The sequence below is a fragment of the Chiloscyllium punctatum genome, chromosome 8 (assembly GCF_047496795.1).
Source record: "Chiloscyllium punctatum isolate Juve2018m chromosome 8, sChiPun1.3, whole genome shotgun sequence".
NCBI classification, from domain to species: domain Eukaryota; kingdom Metazoa; phylum Chordata; class Chondrichthyes; order Orectolobiformes; family Hemiscylliidae; genus Chiloscyllium; species Chiloscyllium punctatum.
In genome coordinates this window covers 28,763,283-28,782,988 of record NC_092746.1, presented here as the reverse complement: position 1 = coordinate 28,782,988, position 19,706 = coordinate 28,763,283, and the positions used below count along the sequence as shown (strand labels likewise).

General features: G+C 41.1%; 1 protein-coding gene across 1 annotated transcript in view; it reads right to left on the bottom strand.

Annotated features, from left to right (window-relative positions):
* Nucleotides 1-19,706, bottom strand: part of stk31 (serine/threonine kinase 31) — a 97,891-nt gene that overhangs the window by 19,097 nt on the left and 59,088 nt on the right. Inside the window, exons 11-19 of the mRNA XM_072575300.1 lie at nucleotides 16,764-16,880; nucleotides 15,073-15,192; nucleotides 14,444-14,575; nucleotides 10,529-10,630; nucleotides 7,305-7,385; nucleotides 6,114-6,239; nucleotides 5,844-5,969; nucleotides 3,891-3,977; nucleotides 3,100-3,249 (exon numbers count right to left, since the gene is read on the bottom strand). Of these exons, the coding sequence (XP_072431401.1) occupies nucleotides 3,100-3,249; nucleotides 3,891-3,977; nucleotides 5,844-5,969; nucleotides 6,114-6,239; nucleotides 7,305-7,385; nucleotides 10,529-10,630; nucleotides 14,444-14,575; nucleotides 15,073-15,192; nucleotides 16,764-16,880 (1,041 nt within the window). The remainder of the gene's footprint in view (nucleotides 1-3,099; nucleotides 3,250-3,890; nucleotides 3,978-5,843; nucleotides 5,970-6,113; nucleotides 6,240-7,304; nucleotides 7,386-10,528; nucleotides 10,631-14,443; nucleotides 14,576-15,072; nucleotides 15,193-16,763; nucleotides 16,881-19,706) is intronic.

The following is a 19,706-nucleotide window of genomic DNA, read 5'->3' as shown; positions in this document are numbered from 1 at the left end:
GTATAACAGGTAGCATCCCTGCCTCTGAAGCAGAGGACCCAGATTCAAGTCCAGTACTTGCGAGCCACAGAACACAACTTGGCCAAACAGATTTGATCAACAACCTGTAAATCCTTCCAATGCATCTACAGTAGGCAGTAAAAGTGAAAGTGTCTCCTGGTCAGACATGCTTGATGCAGGCTGGAGCCGCTCATTTTATAATCCCTCGTGACAGGCTGTCAACCTTATGGGGAAAAACAAGCCATGGCAACATACATAAACATGTGCTTTGTCTGCCATCTGTGTCACTTGATATGACAACATCTAAGCAGGTCTATTATATGCTGCAGACATCTCTCATGTTGTGCCATACAGATTCAGACAGGAGAAACATTTTCTAAACACTGTAGGTATGATTCCTCTCTCCCCATCCCCTCACCACCCACCCACCCTGAAGAGTTCAATTTCATATCTGAGACTTTGTAACATATAATGTATTATTCCACTGGCATGTAGATCCAAGTCCATCAAGGCCAGAGAGTTAAATAAATAATGCCTTCCATCTCAGAGAGTCTAAATAAATCATATTTTGTGTTAACAATTGCTTTTTTAAAAATCAAATCAGTGGAAATGAAATCAAAAGTCTCATGATTTTTTTCCATTTACTTCTAACACACTCTGAAGTAAAAAACTAAGTATTTGGACATTTCGCTGTGCAACTCCCAGGAAAGTTATCTTAACATTGGCAAAAAGAATTCCATAGACGACAGCATTATTTAAGGGAAAAGAAAATCCACCCAGTATTGTGACATTGGGGAACCTTGGTGCAACCTCAGAGGTAGCACCTTTCAAATTACAGGCAAAGATACAGCTGAAAAACATTATAGTTCTCAGGAAAATAGCAGTAGGACTCCAGTCTGAGAAGGAATGAGGCTTCACATGAAAAATGTTCATTATGGTATTGAAAGAACCAAACAATAGTTTGGTGTAATTGCACAATGTAATTTCTCATACATTTTATGAAAGAATTGGCAATAGACATTACTTCAGAGAAAAGTAATTTGATTTTTCCTAATTGTCTCCTTTGCCAAATAGATGGTCGATAATTATGTAAACCATATGTATGTTGCTCTTTGACTCAAATATCGTAGTGATAAATCACGTAAAACATGAAATCATTGGCATTTATAGAACAATGAAAAAGACAACATCAAGTCCTTCACAGTAAAGTGCATGAAAAACACAAGTGACCCAGCAAATGATGAGGTGTTAAAAGAGGTGATTTAAAGTGTGATTAAGTGAGAGGGATGTACAATAAAAATTGCTAAGCAGTAGGGTGGACATCAGCCAAAATGTAATGCATTTATCAAAAAATTACCAGGACAGCCCTTTAAAACAGATCATATAAATGGATTCTATTGATGATTAGACACTTTCCAGGAAGAGAAAGAATTGAAGGAAAAAGGGACAAGATTTAATGGGGAAAGATGGAAAGGCCTGTTAATTTGATTCTCCTAAACTGCTCTAATATAGTTCAATATAAACTTCATGCAGTGTCTCATCTTTGTCTTGGGCCCACAATAATGTTAACTTAAAGTAGTTAGCAGAGCCATCTTCCTTATCATCATTGTAGATTTATCTAGTGCCATTCACATTTTGCATTACAAAAGTCACATGGGTACATACTCTAGACTTTTTTTACTTTTCCTGAAATTATCAAATACCAAATCATGCTACTCCTACTTGACTTGATCTCTGTTGTGCCCTAGACATTAAATGCTTAAGTAGTATTAAAACAGTATTATATTCATTAACTGATTCTTTGCAAAAATAAATTTGCAATTTTCTTTTCGTTTAAATTTAAGCCTGTACCTGTTGTAAGGTCGGTTTCTCATTTTTTTTTGCTTTTTAAAATTGAGGATTGAAATTAGAGAAAATGGTTTTAAAGCCAGTGTTTTGAAAGAATCGCTGTATATTTTCAAAAGCAAAGAACCACGCATCCATGGCAAGCATCATAAATAGCTGTTTGAACAGACAGTAATCAAAAGAACAGGAGCCAAAAAACTGTGTACAGATGCAGCTAGGTGGCAAGAAGTTGATTGACATACTAGTCACTAGTCCGCAAACCAATGACAAAGGCCTTTTGTTTGCTGACAGCCGTTGATTGGTTGTCAGGAAACTGACTTGCTTGGAGCTGGGAAAAAGTTATAGTTATGGAATTTCATCTCCACTAGCTCAGAAGTGACCTTGCTGTTCTCTGCAATCAAAACACACTTTAAAAGTGAAAAATATCAATTAAAAACTTTCCTTCAACAGTATCTCTAATCTGTGTCTTTTCACTAATAAATCAGACACGTTTCCAAGTGAACCAGCCACCTTGCGCCTCTTGCAAACCAGTGGAAGCATTCAGAAAAGGGAAACTAAAAAGGAATGCTCAGATCAGTAAGAAGCAACTCAATAGAAGTCGAGAGCTGTCTTTTTAGTTCTCCCCCTCAATGTGTTTTTTCTTCCACTGTCTACATGTCTGTGTGCACGTGTAAGAAAGAATTTAAGTGTTTGATTATATACTGAAAGTTTACCACGATTTAACTGTAGCCAGTATGCAATTCCTTGCAATAAATCGGAATTCTTACTAAATACATAAATCTGGTCCAACGTTTCTTTCAACCTGGTTCCGAAATCCAAAATTTTGCAACACCCTTGATTTCCAGTGGACTACCTCCAAAAAGAGTTGTGATAATGTCCTAGCTCATCATGATCAGTTTTAGTTAAGCAATATTTTCAACCTAATTGTACTAGCTCTGATGTAGACGAATATCTACACTGGTTTCTCTTTCAGGTTTGATTAACCTCCTATGAATGTTGCAACATTTTCTGTTTTGTTTCACCACCAAGGATGTTCATGCCACACTGAAATTCAAAACAGAGTGGCATGTTGTGCAGAAAAATCAACAAATAACAATCAAAAATAAACATTTTAAAATAAATACAACTATTATAAAATAGATTATATAAATTAAACTGTAGAAATAGCTAAATGCCAAAAAGAAAACAAAACAGATTACGATTCATGGTAAGCACACAACTGTAGCAAATTTTGTACCACACTAAAATACTTACAACAGTCTTGGTAAAATCGAAGTCTCCCACAACTCCACGCTCACGGTTTACAGCAAATATATTGTGTGGATGGAGAGCGCCATGAATAATATTCGAGTTGTGAAGTGTCTGTAGGCCAACAGCGACCCCTTGCATTACTTTACAAAGCTCCTTCAAATACAAATGCAGATGGAATAAATTTTTAAGTGGAAAACCAGACGTTGATTGAAATTGTCAGTAAATTTAAATCTGGAAATTGTGGTTGTACTAATTTAAATTTGTACAACACATGCATTAACAATCTGCCTACTTTTTCAAATGCAGGCTGCTGGAAGGTTAGGTTTCATGCAAAAAGCTAAACTCAGAAAATTGTCCCAATTGGAACCCACATGCATAACCAAATGAAATGTGTGGATGTTCTGAAATCTTTAACACAAAATAAAACTAAAGACTACCAGACATGAAGCAGGTTATACAACTTGAAATCCAGATGAGGACAGCAATCCAAAATGCTTGTCCTGTGAACATTGATTAAAAGAGGTTTGAAATTCCCATTGAGAAACAACTGGACATAAAGAAAAGACTGCGATAATCACATTAGAGAACTTGTGGATAGTGTCTGGGTACCACAAGAACAAATGGAAACCACTACGTTGTGGCATGCGCCAAGAGATTTTGGAGTTAAAGTTCATTCATTAAGTATTAATGAAGTGTGCATGAAAATTTCTCCATCAGATATTTTAAATCAAGTTACTAACTCATTTACTTTGCACTAGGCTTCACGATCAGATCAATAATTAAACATAACTCACCTCTGGGATTAAAGGCTTGATGGCCTGCACAGTTTTCAAACACCATCCTGGATAAAATGGTACCATAACATACGTCACTGGTTCAGACTATACAGAGAGAGAACAGGAACATAATTTCAAATTACCCAAAATGATCTTTACTCAGACTTAACCATTTTATTTTTGTATAATTGTTACATTGTATTCAGTAATCATAACTCTGCAAAGCTTCTTTATTAACACAAAAAACCGATCATATCCGTTAGAACACGCAGATATCCATATTTTGGATAATACACTGTGAAAAATAAGGTTCTGAATTTTGTCAGTGCTCCCCTCGAGCATAAGCTTCTCTTCTCCTCTTAACACCTTAGAAAACTTGCTGTGTATCTCCAGTGGTTTAGCATTTTAATGCCGATATGTGCAGAGACCTCGATAATGGTGCATGTCCAGGTCTGGTCCTCTTCAGCCATCGACATGGTCAACAACACCATTCTCCTCCAACAGCTTAATGAAACTAAAATTATTCCCACACAGCCATATAACGGTCACCAGGATAATTTCCAAAACTGGTTCACCTTTTTGTTCCTTCATATTTATACTTGAGCTCCCAAGAATGAATGCTTTGTGCCCTCCACTTCAAAATGGAGCCGATTGAGGACATCATCTAAAGGCATGGGGTAAAAATTCCACAAGAATCATAGAACAGAATCACAGAATCCCTACAGTACAGACAGAAGCCATTCGGCCCATCAAGTCTGCACCAATTCTTCGAAGAACATCCCACCCCATCTCCAAAACACCTTTTTTAAAACCATGGCTAATCCATCTAACCTGCACACTGTTGGGTATTACGGGGTAATTTAGCATAGCCAATCCACCGAATATGCACATCTTTCGATGGAGTGGAGAAACTGGAGCATCCGGTGGAAATCCGTGCAAACATGAGGTGAACTCCACACAGACAGACAGATAGTCATGCAAGGCTGAAATTGAACCTGGGTCTCTGGCACTGTGGAGACAACAGTGCTAACCATTGTGTCACCGAGGCATACTCATGACACCCCGTTTTCCCTCTGTACATTACCTTGATCTTTCTACTGACCTGTGCTGCAAGACTACCAGTCTGACATGCAAATAATAGTTAAACCTTCTTCCAGACAAGCACTGGGAAATCTAAAGCCATCACCTTGAACTCCACCACAAACAGCACTCTCACCACTGTCGCCATTGCCATCTTGGTTCAAAAACATTATTTGCAACCTCAGCACAGTTTTTGAACCCAAGCTGATTATCATGACCCCATATCATCTTCGATAGGGAGAGTTCCTATTTTCACCTTTATGGCATAATCTGTCTCTCCCTATTTGCTACTGAAAACATCTACAATTTTGTTACCTCCAGCTTCAATAATTTTAATAGGCTCCTAAGCAGTTTCAAACCTCCACACTCTGTATACTTTAACTCAGCCAAAGCTCTGCTGTCTGTTTTTCATCCTGCACCAAGTTTTACTCTCAATTTCCTCTATACTTGCTGACTTCCAGTTCCACAACATCAATTTAAAATTATGAATCTTGTGCTTAAATCCCTTCGTGACCAACCTTCTCATCTCCAAAATTTTCTTTTGCCATACAACCCCTCCAGAAAGGGATTCCTCTGATATTGGCCTCTTGTTGCCACTATTTGTTCCTTCATGCCACACATCAGCAGACGTGTGCTCAGTAATCTAATGCACCTACAAATTATCTCCAGTTCTCTCTCTCTTTGAAGAGGCAATTCAAGCTCACCTCTTCAACCAAAATTTCAAGTCACCCCTCCCCTTAAAAATGTCCAAGCTTTGTCTCTGCATCCATCCTTGCCCAATTACTGCAATTCTTACCACATGGCACCTTTTCCTGCTTTAAACTTACCAAATAAATGAAAGTAGTTATTACTTGTGTGTCTTTTAGATTAATATAGTGCTTTTCAACACACCTTGCAAGCAAACAGGTAGAGAATAGGCAGAAGTCCAGATTCTTCCTTCAACACAGACCAAGCTCGGTGATACTGGGCGGCTCTTTCTATCATTTGGGCTTCCGTGGCAGTATCTACAGAATAACCCTATTAAAAGGAATGGACAGCCTTTATCAAGGAACACCAAAAAACAAAACACAAAGCAGGATTGATGATTGATGAGGAATGGACACTCCATAGAAAGATACAAATTAAACAACATTTATAAATCTACTTCTAACAAGGTACTACCTTTAAAAGGATTTTCTGGGATTTAATTTCAGAGCACACCAATGGTCGCTTGCTGCTTAGTTCTTTCATGGGCTCTGGATCAAATAAATCCCGCTCTAGGCTGTCAGTGAGTAAACCAGCAGATTGCTAAAAAAGAAGAGGGTATTACTAGAATATGTTATTTGGTGAAGGGAGGGTCAAGAAGGCAGAACTATTACAAACCTCAAAACAAAATGTTCCATTTACTTCTTTCACAAATTGCAGCCAACATTACCATTATACTTTTGCAGCTGTGTTCAGTCCATAACTTTGAATTCTGTTGCTTATAATTAAATTTATTGTGCTTCCAATTTCACAATTTTGTATAGATACTATATGCTCAAGAAGCACCTTCAGAACCTATTAGAGAACTAACGACATAATGGTCAGAGATAGTACAAAGAGCTACCCATGTGTTTCATAGAATCCCTACAAGCGTGGAATCAATTCGGCCCATCAGGTCCACACCGACTCTCCAAAGAGCATCCCACCCAGACGCTACCCCCATAACCCCACATTTCTCATAGCTAACCCATCTAGCCTGAACATCCCCGGACACGATGGCAATTTAGCATGGCCAATCCACCTAACCTGTACATCTTTGGACTAGGAGAGGAAACCCACATAGACACAGGGAGAGGGTATAAACTCCTCACAGTCATCCAAAGAATCAAACTCTGGTCCCTGGTGCTGTGACGCAGCAGTGCCAACGACTGAGCCACTGCGACCCCTCACCCCCTTCTCTAGCCGGGGATGTTCAGGTTAGGTGGGTTAGCTATGAGAAATGTGGGGTTACGTGGATAGTGTCTGGGTGGGATGCTCTTCGGAGAGTTTGACTAAGATGGGTCAACAGCTTATCTTCGGGTTTGTTAAATGTATAATAGCTGAAAACATACATACAATCTAAAAACTGTCCCTGCAACTTTCCAATATACACATAGTTGAAACCATCAATGTACTTCTTCTTTATCATCCATTAGATTCATTTTCCCTCCTCCTCTATTAAAGAGAGCTATTATATCCCTGATCAGTGTGTACCCAGCACATGTAATGGAAGCACATTAGTATTACAGAAAATAGTTTTGCTGTTGTAAAATGATTTGCAGCTACATTTTCCTCAAAAAACTAAAGACTGCAAAATTTTACATTACAGTATGTACTCAAACTAATTACCATGTAAGTCCTGATTGCTGCTTCAGGATAGAGGAGAGGAAGTTCAGGAAACCAATTTTGAACTATATCACCAAGTCTTTCCTGCAAAGTGAACAGAGACCCATTCATCAGAACTCCGAAAAATCAATACAAGCTGAAGACACACTTCCCTTAAAAGGTAATCTTTAGTGCAGATGCAGAGAAAGATCTTTAGCTGCTGCAAGGTAACAGTGAATGTTGGTTGCTAAGGTACCAACCAGAGAAAGCTACATCCAGATCTTACTGTCGTCATTTCCATTCTAGCAGTAATGACAGTAGCTGAAAATAATCAACTTTCATTCATAGAGCACACAATGACAACCAAAGAAGTTGACACACGGTTCTAATTTTCTGACACTTTACATTACCATGCCTGGTTAATGCTTGCTACCTCCATACAACAAGATGGAAACCAAGAGTCCAGAAAAGAACTGGTCTCTCACTGAGCTATAGTATCACAATCATCTATTCCAACATACACCATTGTGCATGAACATTCCCCACACTGATGGATTTAGTAGTGCAATATCTCACTTGTGGAACTGTGGCTTCACAGTTTCATATTAATTTAAATTAATCTAACTAATTAGCCTCATAGTACCAGGGACCCAGGTTCAATTCCCACCTTGGGTGACTGTGTGTGGAGTTTGCACATTCTCCCAGCATCTGTGGGGGTTTCCTCCGGGTGCTCCGGTTTCCTCCCACAATCCAAAGATGTGCAGATCAGGTGAACTGGCCATGCTAAATTGCCCATAGTTAGGCGTAAATATAGGGTAGGGGAATGGGTCTGGGTGGGTTACTCTTCGGAGGGTCGGTGTGGACTTGTTGGGCCGAAGGGCCGGTTTCCATACTGGAAAGAATCTAATCTAAAAATTTAAAACTGCAACAAATGCATCATAAAACCTCAGTTAGGTTATAGTTCAGGATTCGTGACTCTACAACAGCAGAAATTCACACACAATTTTAAAATATAAAAGAAAAAAAATAGTGACATACAATATACACTGGAAATCTGAAACATAAACCCTTCTTTAAGAATATAACAAGAACCAGGAGCAGGAGTAAGCAATTCAGCCCCTCAAGCCTGCTCCACAATTCAAAACAATCGTGACTGGTCTCGTCCACTGATCTACTCCACTTTCCTGCCCACTCTCCATAACCCTTCTCCCATTAGTAATTAAAAATCTGTCTCTATTGTCTTCTTGAAATTCTTCAATGTCACAGTATCCACCAGTGATTGGAGTAGCGAATTCCACAGATTTATGACCCTTTTGAGAGAAGTAATTTCTCCTCCTCTATTTTAAATCTGCTACTGCTTAACCTCGAACTATGAGCTCTCATTCTACAGGAATTCCCACAAGAGGAATACTTTGTCTACCTTGTCAATTCCCTTTCGCATCTTTTGTATCTCAACTAGATCCCCTCTCAATTTTCTAAACTCTAGCGAGTATTAAGTCCAAACTGCTCAATCTCTGTCTCAAGAGAAACCTTTCAATTCTGGAAACAATCCAGTGAATGTCCTTGAACTGCAACTACATTCCTCCTTCAGTAACGTGACCAAAACTTCATTTTTCATATACCTTGTGCTAATTTTGTGAACAGCGTTGGTGGAAATAGTCTGAGGATTCAGAAATATTTGTAGGTAGCCTGTGACAGCTGCTCCATGTTGAAAGTAGACCCAGGACTAGTAAGTGGTGGCATCATCGGCAATCCTCAAGACCTGAGTCAAGATTGTGGTGCTGGAAAAGCACAGCCGGTTAGGCAGCATCTGAGAAGCAGGAGAATTGACATTTCAGGCAGAAGTCCTTCATCAGGGATGAGGTTTGTGAGCTGGGGGTGGTGGTGCTGAGTGATAAATGGGGGTGGGGTTGGGGCTGCTGCGAAGGTAACTGAGAGTGCAATAGGTAGATGAAGATGGGGAGAAGGTGATAGGTCGGAGAGGAGGGTTTGGCAATGATGCCTGGAGGAAGATCATCAAACCCTAATCACCCGATTCCTGGATGAAGAACGCCTCATCTTCTGTTTTGGGACCCTACAACCACATGGGATTAAATGTAGATTTCACCAGTTTCCTCATTTCCCCTCCCCCCACCTTATCCCAGTCCGAAGCCTCCAACTCAGCACCATCCTCTTGACCTGTCCATTGTCTTTCCTACCTATCACCTCCATCTACCTATTGCATTTTCAGCTACCTTCCCCACCCCCATCCCCACTCCTCTCCCATTTACCTGTCAGCACCGCCAGCCCACAAACCTCATTCCTGGTGAAGGACTTATGACCGAAACGTTGATTCTCCTGCTCCTCAGATGCTGCCTGACTTAGAGTCATAGCGTCATAGAGACGTGCAGCATGGAAACATGGATGTCCAACTCATCCATGCTGACCAGGTATCCCAACCCAATCTAGCCCCACCTGCCAGCACCCTGTCCGAATCCCTCCAAACCCTTCCTATTCATATACCCATTTAGATGCCTTTTAAAATGTTGCAATTGTACCAGCCTTCACTACTTCCTCTGGCAGCTCATTCCAAACACGTACCACCATCTGCGTGGACAAAGTTGCCCCCTCAGGTCTCTTCCATATCTTTCCTCCCCTCACCCTAAACCTATGCCCTCTAGTTCTGGACTCCCCCACCCCAGGGAAAAGACTTTGTCTATTTATCCTATCCATGCCTCTCATGATTTTATAAACCTCTAGAAGGTCACACCTCAGCCTGCGACGCTCACTCTCGACTCTGATCTCCAGCATCTACAGTCCTCACTTAATCCTTAAGACCTGGCCTTGTTTTCCACCTCTTAGAAGTATTACTCTTGGAATAACCTACCTTCAAAAAACTTTGGTCTTAAATTTTCAACTTGATGTGATGAGTGCGTGCGTGGACAAGAAACTGCTGGTTGCAGTCAGCAAGTGAACAGCAAAGTTCAATCTTGGATCTTTCATCAGAATGAGCGGGATTTCTTTGCTGTTCTCACTGATGACCAGCCTGAATAGCACTACTAGCATTATCTGCTTTTGCTTGAAATTTCTATTCTTTGCAATTCTTAGCTTTTGTTGACATGAAGCAGGACCTAATTTTTACTGTTATTAAATATTTTCACCAAGTAATTAGCCTACACCATAGAAGTAAATAAAAGTCATTCAAAATTTAAACAGACAATAAAATAATACTGGAAACACTAATTTAAAAGCAGAATCAAAATTCTTACATATTCTCTTTGCTCGCGACAGATCTCTTCATAGATGTCATCTCTTAGTCTACATATTTCTTCCTTCATCTCCTGAACCTTGACTTGATCATAACTGCCCAACTGAAGGAAAATTACATGGAAATATTATGTGGCATTGAGAGAGAGCTAAATAAGTAATCAGAGCCCCTACAGTGTGGAAGCAGGTTATTCTGCTCATTCAGTCCACCCAGACCCATCTCCCTAACCTATCGTGCATTTCCCATGGCTAGCCCACCTAACCTGTCCATCCCTGGACACTGTGGGCAGTTTAGCATGGCCAATCCCTGGACACTATGGGCAGTTTAGCATGCCAATCCACCTAACCTCCACATCTGTGGACCATGGCAGAAAACTGAGCACCCAGGGGAAACCCATGCAAACACGGGGAGAATGTGCAAACTCCACACAGGCAAAGGCTGGAATCAAGCCTGGGTACCAGATGATGTGAGGCAGCAATGGTAACCACTGAGCCACCACTCCACCACAATAATGCTAAATTCTAATCAATGTATGCACAGCCACTCGGCATGTGCTGATCTCCAGCATAGCATTTACTACTATTCATGAAGGCATCATTTCTTGCAGGTATATCGACTATATCTCAAGAAAAAGATTTTTCCTAGATTATCCACTGACAAGACAATAAGCAACATTTGAAGTTTATAGTTGATTTACTGACTGCTCCAAACTCTCACCTTCAAACCAAATATTACTTAATGAAACCTATTGGTCGAATGACAAACAAGTGTGCGGAATCATTTCTCAAAAGACAGTTAATGAGGAATGAAATTTATCCAATTTATGGATTAGTGGTGCTGGAAAAGCACAGCAGTTCAGGCAGCATCCAACGAGCAGCGAAATCAACGTTTCGGGCAAAAGCCCTTCATCAGGAATAAAAGGCAGAGAGCCTGAAGCATGGAGAGATAAGCTAGAGGAGGGTGGGGGTGGGGAGGGAGTAGCACAGAGTACAATAGGTGAGTGGGGGAGGGGATGAAGGCGAGTGGGGGAGGGGATGAAGGTGATAGGTCAGGGAGGAGAGGGTGGAGTGGATATGTGGAAAAGGAGATAGGCAGGTAGGACAAGTCCGGACAAGTCATGGGGACAGTGCTGAACTGGAAGTTTGGAACTAGGGTGAGGTGGGGGAAGGGGAAATGAGGAAACTGTTGAAGTCCACATTGATGCCCTGGGGTTGAAGTGTTCCGAGGCGGAAGATGAGGCGTTCTTCCTCCAGGCGTCTGGTGGTGAGGGAGCGGCGGTGAAGGAGGCCCAGGACCTCTATGTCCTCAGCAGAGTGGGAGGGGGAGTTGAAATGTTGGGCCACGGGGCGGTGTGGTTGATTGGTGCGGGTGTCCTGGAGATGTTCCCTAAAGCGCTCTGCTAGGAGGCGTGCAGTCTCCCCAATGTAGAGGAGACCGCATCGGGAGCAACGGATACAATAAATGATATTAGTGAATGTGCAGGTAAAACTTTGATGGATGTGGAAGGCTCCTTTAGGGCCTTGGATAGAGGTGAGGGAGGAGCTGTGGGTGCAGGTTTTACAGTTCCTGCAGTGGCAGGGGAAGGTGCCAGGATGGGAGGGTGGCTTGTAGGGGGGCGGGTTGTAGGGGGGCGTGGACCTGACCAGGTAGTCACGGAGGGAACGGTCTTTGCGGAAGTCGGAAAGGAGTGGGGAGGGAAATATATCCCTGGTAGTGGGGTCTTTTTGGAGATGGCGGAAATATCGGCAGATGATTTGGTTTATGCGAAGGTTGGTAGGGTGGAAGGTGAGCACCGGGGCGTTCTGTCCTTGTTACGGTTGGAGGGGTGGGGTCTGATGGCCGAGGTGCGGGATGTGGACGCGATGCATTGGAGGGCATTTTTAACCACATGGGAAGGGAAATTGCGATCTCTAAAGAAGGAGGCCATCTGGCGTGTTCTGTGGTGGAACTCGTCCTCCTGGGAGCAGATCCGGCAGAGGCGGAGGAATTGGGAATACGGGATGGCATTTTTGCAAGAGGTAGGGTGGGAAGAGGTATAATCCAGGTAGCTGTGGGGGTTTGTAAAAAAATGTCAGTGTCAGTCGTCATCAATGGAGATGGCGAGGTCCAGGAAGGGGAGGGAGGTGTTAGAGATGGTCCAGGTAAATTTAAAGGTCAGGGTGGAATGTGTTGGTGAAGTTGATGAATTGCTCAACCTCCTCGCGGGAGCACGAGGTAGCGCCAATGCAGTCATCAATGTAGCAGAGGAAGAGGTGGGGAGTGGTGCTGGTGTAATTACGGAAGATGGACTGTTCTATGTAGCCAACAAAGAGACAGGCATAGCTGGGGCCCATACGCGTGCCCATGGCTACCCCTTTGGTCTGGAGGAAGTGGGAGGACTCGAAGCAGAAATCGTTAAGGGTGCGGACCAGTTCGGCCAAATGAATGAGAGTTTCGGTGGAAGGGTACTGTTGGGGACGTCTGGAGAGAATAAAAACAGAGGGCTTGGAGGCCCTGGTCTTGCCGGATGGAGGTGTAGAGGGATTGGATATCCATGGTGAAGATGAGGCGTTGGGGCCGGGGAAACGGAAGTCTTGGAGGAAGTGGAGGGCGTGGGTGGTGTCTCGAACGTACGTGGAGAGTTCCTGGACTAGGGGGGATAGGACAGTGTCGAGGTAGGTAGAGATGAGTTTAGTGGGGCAGGAGCATGCTGAGACAATGGGTCAGTCAGGGTGGTCAGGCTTGTGGATCTTGGGAAGGAGATAGAACCGGGCAGTGCGGGGTTCCCGGACTATGAGGTTGGAAGCTGCGGGTGGGAGACCTCCTGAGGTGATGAGGTTCTGTATGGTCTGGGAGATGACGATTTGGTGATGGGGGGGTGGGGTCATGGTCGAGGGGGCATATACCTCTCTGAAATTTATCCAAGTCCAGCTGTCCAAAATAATCAACTTATACCAATGGGTTTCCTGTGGAATCCTTCACAGTAGGTTGGAGGATGTCAGGTTTCATAAAACAAGATCAATTTTACTGTGCAATTCACAAAGGGATAATTTGCAATTTGGCCAGTGAGTAACACAAAAGGTGTAATTTTATAACCTTGAAATCAACTAGAAGCTGAAATTCATCAACATGCAATTGTTATGGCACCTGATTTTATTTGAAAGCATTTTTGCATCTTCTACAGCATGAGGGGTTGATGGCTTTGTTTATTTGTTATTCTTCATATTGCCAAGCCTAGTTGTCAATTCCAGATTGATGAATAGAATTTAAATGCAGTCAGCCAGTGCTTTGAAATTTGAACTCACGGCCCCATAGCACTAACCTGGGCCTCAACTGATGTACTGCTGCCAAACAATCATGGCGTAAGCAAACAGTCTAATGCTCTTTGGAACATCCGTTGAACGTGAAAGGTGTTATACAGAAGATTTTCTTTTTGTGTATTGGCACTCAGATGAAGACCAGGCAGCATTCGTTATTAGATTTGCTACAAGTTTTCAAAATCATTTGAGAGCTGAACAGAGTACATGGGAGACACCTTTCATTCTCATAAAAGGATTGAGAATAATAGGGTATAGATATCAGGTAATTTGCAAAAAAGACAAAACGCAATGAGAGAAAGTATTTTTCAAACAGTTAGTAGTTAGGGTTTGGACCACATTATCTGTTAGTAGGTTCAATTGAGGGCATTGGTTAATTATTTGAATAGTCAGGGTTATGGGGAAGAGTCAGTGAAATAGCATTGAATCATAATGCTCAAAACGCCAGTGCCGACACAAATAGGCCAAACAGCCTTCCTCTGTGCTATAACAAAACTGATTCTTTTAGCAGCTTTTAAAATTTATAAACAGAATGAAAGAACATAAAATTTTGCAGGTGATCCTTATAAAGTGTAACAAACATAAACATACAGTAGATCCACTATTTAATTCATACATACGTCTTCTAAATTGTTCTTTTCAACAAGTTTCCATCTCAACTGAGCTTTAAGATTCTTCACAGATCTTTTGATTGACAATAGATCTTCAACACTGGGATAACTATTAAGCCACTGTCCAACTTGTTCCTTAAACTACAAAGGACGGAGGATTAAAACAAAGTTTAAAAAAGAACAAGGAACTCTATTTCTAAACATTCATCAAACATGAATCAGGAATGTTAAATAGGAAAATAAGACTACCAATACGATTAACATATGGCTCGAGTGAATTTAAATCAGACTGATCAGATGGCAACATGAACCCACAATTAGCACATCAGTGCAGATCACCTTACACAATATTCTCAAAACAGAAATATGCAAAAATCAAACTATTATTTTTTGCTGAGTTTGCACCAATAGTAGTAGGAAAAACACATTACTACTTTCTTCATATTTTCCAAGGTCTCCATATTAACGAACACAAAGCATTCCAAGTGTAACTTCTATGTACCGAGAAGTGGAAAGAAAAAAGGACATTTTTAAAGGAAAAAGTTATGTTTTGATGGATATATTGCCAGATTGTTTTAGTGGCAATTTCAGGCTTATAAAAAACAAGTCAAGTTTTGAACATACAACAATAAAAGTACCTGAATGCTGGCTTCATACTTGTTTTGTATAACCAAAAGAAGGTCTTGCTCCTTAATGATCATCTGCATTGCTTTGTTGAATGCACTACAGATTATCTTTATGTCAGCATCATCTTTTTGCTTTAAGGGAAATAAAGTTTCACTTTATAAAATTATTATACAACAACCAAATGAAAACCTTTACCTCCACCAAGAAGAACGAAATCAAAATTTCTACTTCCTGAATGCAGGTATTAACTAGTAGATTATTACAAAAAAAATTAAGTAGTGTGCTAAAGGAGGAATTGGATTGTAGTTAACAAGGGAGTTCTTTCACTTCTGAAATTCTACATTCAGCCCAAAATATTTGCAAATAAACCTCCTTGCCAAATGGTCACATGCGCCCCAATGAGAGAGATTGGGAACTTTCAGGTCTCAATGTGTGCAGATAGCACAGGACAAAACATCATCAATTCAACAATAATACTTTTTCCTGGGGTGTAAGTGTTTCTGGCAGGGGCCAGCATTTATTGCCCAGCTCCAATTGCCTCAAGGGGGTGGTGATGAGCCGCGCTCTTGAACCATGCAGAAGGAACATTAATGATTGCAAGTCTTCTAAAACAGTGCTTTGCAACATGAATATTTTCATGGATTTCCGTTTAGTGTTAATATGATGTTCAGATTGTCTTGCCAATACAGTACATTAATGCAGCTTTTATCATTTTGGAATATACTATATTGCTTCTTTTGTTTCATTCACTTGTCTGCTTTTTATCACTCATACTTGGTTTGATATTATAACTGTACATCTTGCATCACCAGTGTGCTGCTGCTGTCCTGCAGACAATTTACATCCTCAGTTACCGACAGTTTGAAACATGGGCAGGATGATGGGTCAGTGGTTGGCATTGCTGCTTCAGAGCACCAGGGGGTTTTGGGCTCAATTCCACCATGAGGCGATTGTGTAAACTCCAGACAGACAGACATTCTCCCAGTGTCTGCATGGATACCCTCCAGGTGCTCTTGCTTCTTCCCACAGTCCAAAGACATGCAGGTTAGGTGGATTGGCCAAGCTAGATTATCCATATAGTGTCCAGAGATGTGTAGGTTAGGTGGATTAGCCATATGAAATGCAGGGTTGCAAGGACAGGGATGGGTCTGAGTGAGATGCTCTTCGGAAGGTTGGTATGGACCCGATGGGCCAAATGGCCTGTTTCTACACTATAGAGATTCTGTGATTTGAAAGAAATGGTACTAGAGTTGGTATTCATCATCATTAGTGAAAATTCACCACAGAGTCGCATGAAGCTGTGCACGTGCAAATGGTTCATAACCAACATCTTGAATTGCAGCCCGTATTCGGAACAGCATTTTAAAAGCGTTACAATTACAGATGTTTATTCAGTAATTACTGGGGTGTGTCATTGATTTGCACCATGTAACTGCATGATTCATATTAGTTAATTAATTCTTTTTCATATATTATCCACTGAAATGCTATATCGAGTGGCAGCATTACTTCCGATTCAGTTTAAAGCTTCTCAGATTTTAAAATGTGTACGAGTATATGTAATTAAAGTCATAAATAGATTTGATTTAGTGCATGACATGGTGTTTTAGCCACTGCTGGCATCAGCCACAAACACAGTAATTTAATTTTCATATTTATGTTACAAAGTTGCTTTAAACCACAACATTGGATGAAAACTTACAGACGTGGAAATTTCAAGTTCTTTACAAACATCTTGTTCAGCTTGATCTAGTACAGCATCAACATCATTGATTACCTCCGTGGAGGTCAATGAAGCACTAGAGTTCAGGTCAAAAAACTAGAACAGAAAAAAAAAATGGATGCTTGAGCACACATTGATGCAATAAGCAGTTTTGAAATAATTCATCAGTTAAAAGCATCCAAAGAGAATACCACATAACGATCCAAATTAGGTACAAAATAATTTGTACAATTTCTAGAGAACAGCAGAGAGGAGTCAGGAATCATGCTATTTTCTACAATTCTAATATCTGGAATTTAGAAATCAAACAAAATATACTCACTTGTTTTAGTAAACAATATGCCATCTTTCTTGTTGTAAAGCATTTCCATTTCACATGCACAAACTATTCCCAGATGAGACACTACTGAATTTATACACAATTCTGATAAATCAGTGCCAGAGACCCGGATTCAATTTCCGCTTCAGGCAACTGTCTGTGTGGAGTTTGCACATTCTCCCAGTCTCTGCGTGGGTTTCCTCCCACAGTCCAAAAATGTGCAGGTTAGGTGAATTGACCTCCTAAATTGCCCGTAGTGTTAGGTGTAGGGATAAATGTAGGGGAATGGGTCTGGGTGGGTTGCTCTTTGGAGGGTCAGTGTGGACTTGTTGGGCCGAAGGGCCTGTTTCCACACTAAGTAACCAAACCAAAGCACGCATATTTAATGGAGAAAACCATTTTGTTTAAAATATACATATCTGAAAAACTCATGATGAAAAATATTGTTGAGAAAACTTGAGAAAGACAACAAAAATGACAAAAATAAAATTACTCATATGTAGGAAAGAAAAATTTGGAGAAGTGATCAAAAGAAGGGGAACACGCCAGAAAACTGGAACATTGGTAAGTATTATGGTCTTGTTCAAGAAAGGCTGCAAGGATAAGCCCAGCAATTACATAATGGCCAGTTTAATATCTGGAGACAATTCTTCAGGATAAAGTTAGTCATCTTAAGGAAAAAGCTGAATTCATTAGAAAATATCAACACGGATTTCGAAAGGAAAAATGGTATTGAATTACTCATTGGAGCCTTTTTGTAGAAGTTACAGAAAGGGTCAATAACAGCAATGTTGTTGATAGTGATATACAAAGATCTCCAGAAGGCGCTTGATTCAGTGACACACAACAGCCTTGGCTTATAGGTCATGGTATAAAAGAATTAACGGCAATGTGGATACATAATTAGCTATGTGATAGGAAACAGAGCAATGGTCAGCAGGAGAGGTAAAACATAGACTATCCTCAGATTTATTAAAAGGGGCATTAGTAGAAGAATAAAGAGGTCATAGTGAACTTATAAAAGGCGCTTGTTAGACGACATCAGCTAGAGTGCTGTGTACAGTCTGGGCGCCAGAGTAAAAGGATGTGAATGCTTTGGAGGGAGTGGAGAAGTAATTTACAAGAATTATTCCAGGGATGAGAAACTCCAATTATGAGGGTAGACTAAAGAAGTTGAGACTGCTCTCCTTGGAGAGAAGGCAGCTAACAGAAAATCTGGTAAAAGGTTTTCAAAATCATGGGTAGATACATTAGATAAGGACCAACAGTTCCTACTTGTAAATGGAAAAAAAATGAGAAGGCGTTATTTGCAAAAGAAGGGTGATAGGAAAAAAACTCTTATTCACTTGGTGAGTACTTAAGAGTTGGAATGCACTGCATTGCCTGGAAATGGGATTGGTGCAGATTTAATTGAGGCATTAAAAGGTGCTTTGGATGATCACATGGAATAAAAATAATGTGCAACAGTATGGGGAAAAAGTAGGAGATTGATACGAAGTAGTGACACTAATTTGAAGAATCGGTGAAGGTATGATGGTCTGAATAGCCTCCTCCATAATACCTCTTATGTAAGTCTGCAAAGGGAATACTTCCAGTCTAGGGGACACATTTGGATTTGCATAGAGCAAATGCAGTGAAAACTCTTTATTCTTTGGCAAGAAACCAACCGAGGCAATTGAAATATTGGTGGAGGGGGCAAATGGTCGACCCCATTGCTATTTGTTATGGTCTTATAAAAAGGCAACTAACATCAATTTGAAGGCTGCAATTCTTCATTCACAACCCACAGGTCATGTGTTGACTCTGCAACTCAGCAGGTTGGAGAAGTCCATCGGAAGCAATTGAAATGTGAAACAGATCTGATATCCAGGATATCGAAGTGCTGGTGTTGGACTGGGGTGGACAAAATCTGAAGTTACATGACACCAGGTTATAGCCCTATAGGTTTATTTGAAATCACAAGCTTTCGGAGCACTGCTCCTTGGTCAAATGGAGTCTGACCAAGGAGCAGTGCTCCAATAGCTCGTGATTTTAAATAAACCTGTAGGACTATAACCTGGTGCCATGTGACTTTTGACTATATCTGATATCAGCAATTAAAAAAAGTGTACCAAAAGATCAGCCACAGTCAGAGGCCTGTGTTGATAGAAGCCATTTGAGCTCCCTGAAGTGAATGGTGCGTCTGGAAAGCAACATGCTGCTTATTATTCCAAGTGCCTTGGATACATCTGAGTGGCAAAACACCCTACCACCCCCACAAGACCGCAAAGCAGTGGGGGTCCACACATTCACTAGCTGGACCAGTGAGGTGGTAGCGCATGGTCTTTCAGGGTCACAGCAGGGACGGTATGCTCCACAGCCGCAGGATTTACAAGCAATAGTTTGTATAGGGATGGTCACTCAGGCATTTCTGGGGACAGCTCTGTCAGAAGAACCAAGGGCAAGGGCCATGACCTGGAGGCCTCATGGGAAGAGCCCACATGATCATTCTCCCTCTCCGAACGATGACCACGTCCTTCCTAATAAAGAAAATTTGGATGTATTTGAGCATCACATTTAGCCATTGAGACAATATTTTGATCAATGATTTTCAGCTAGAGTTA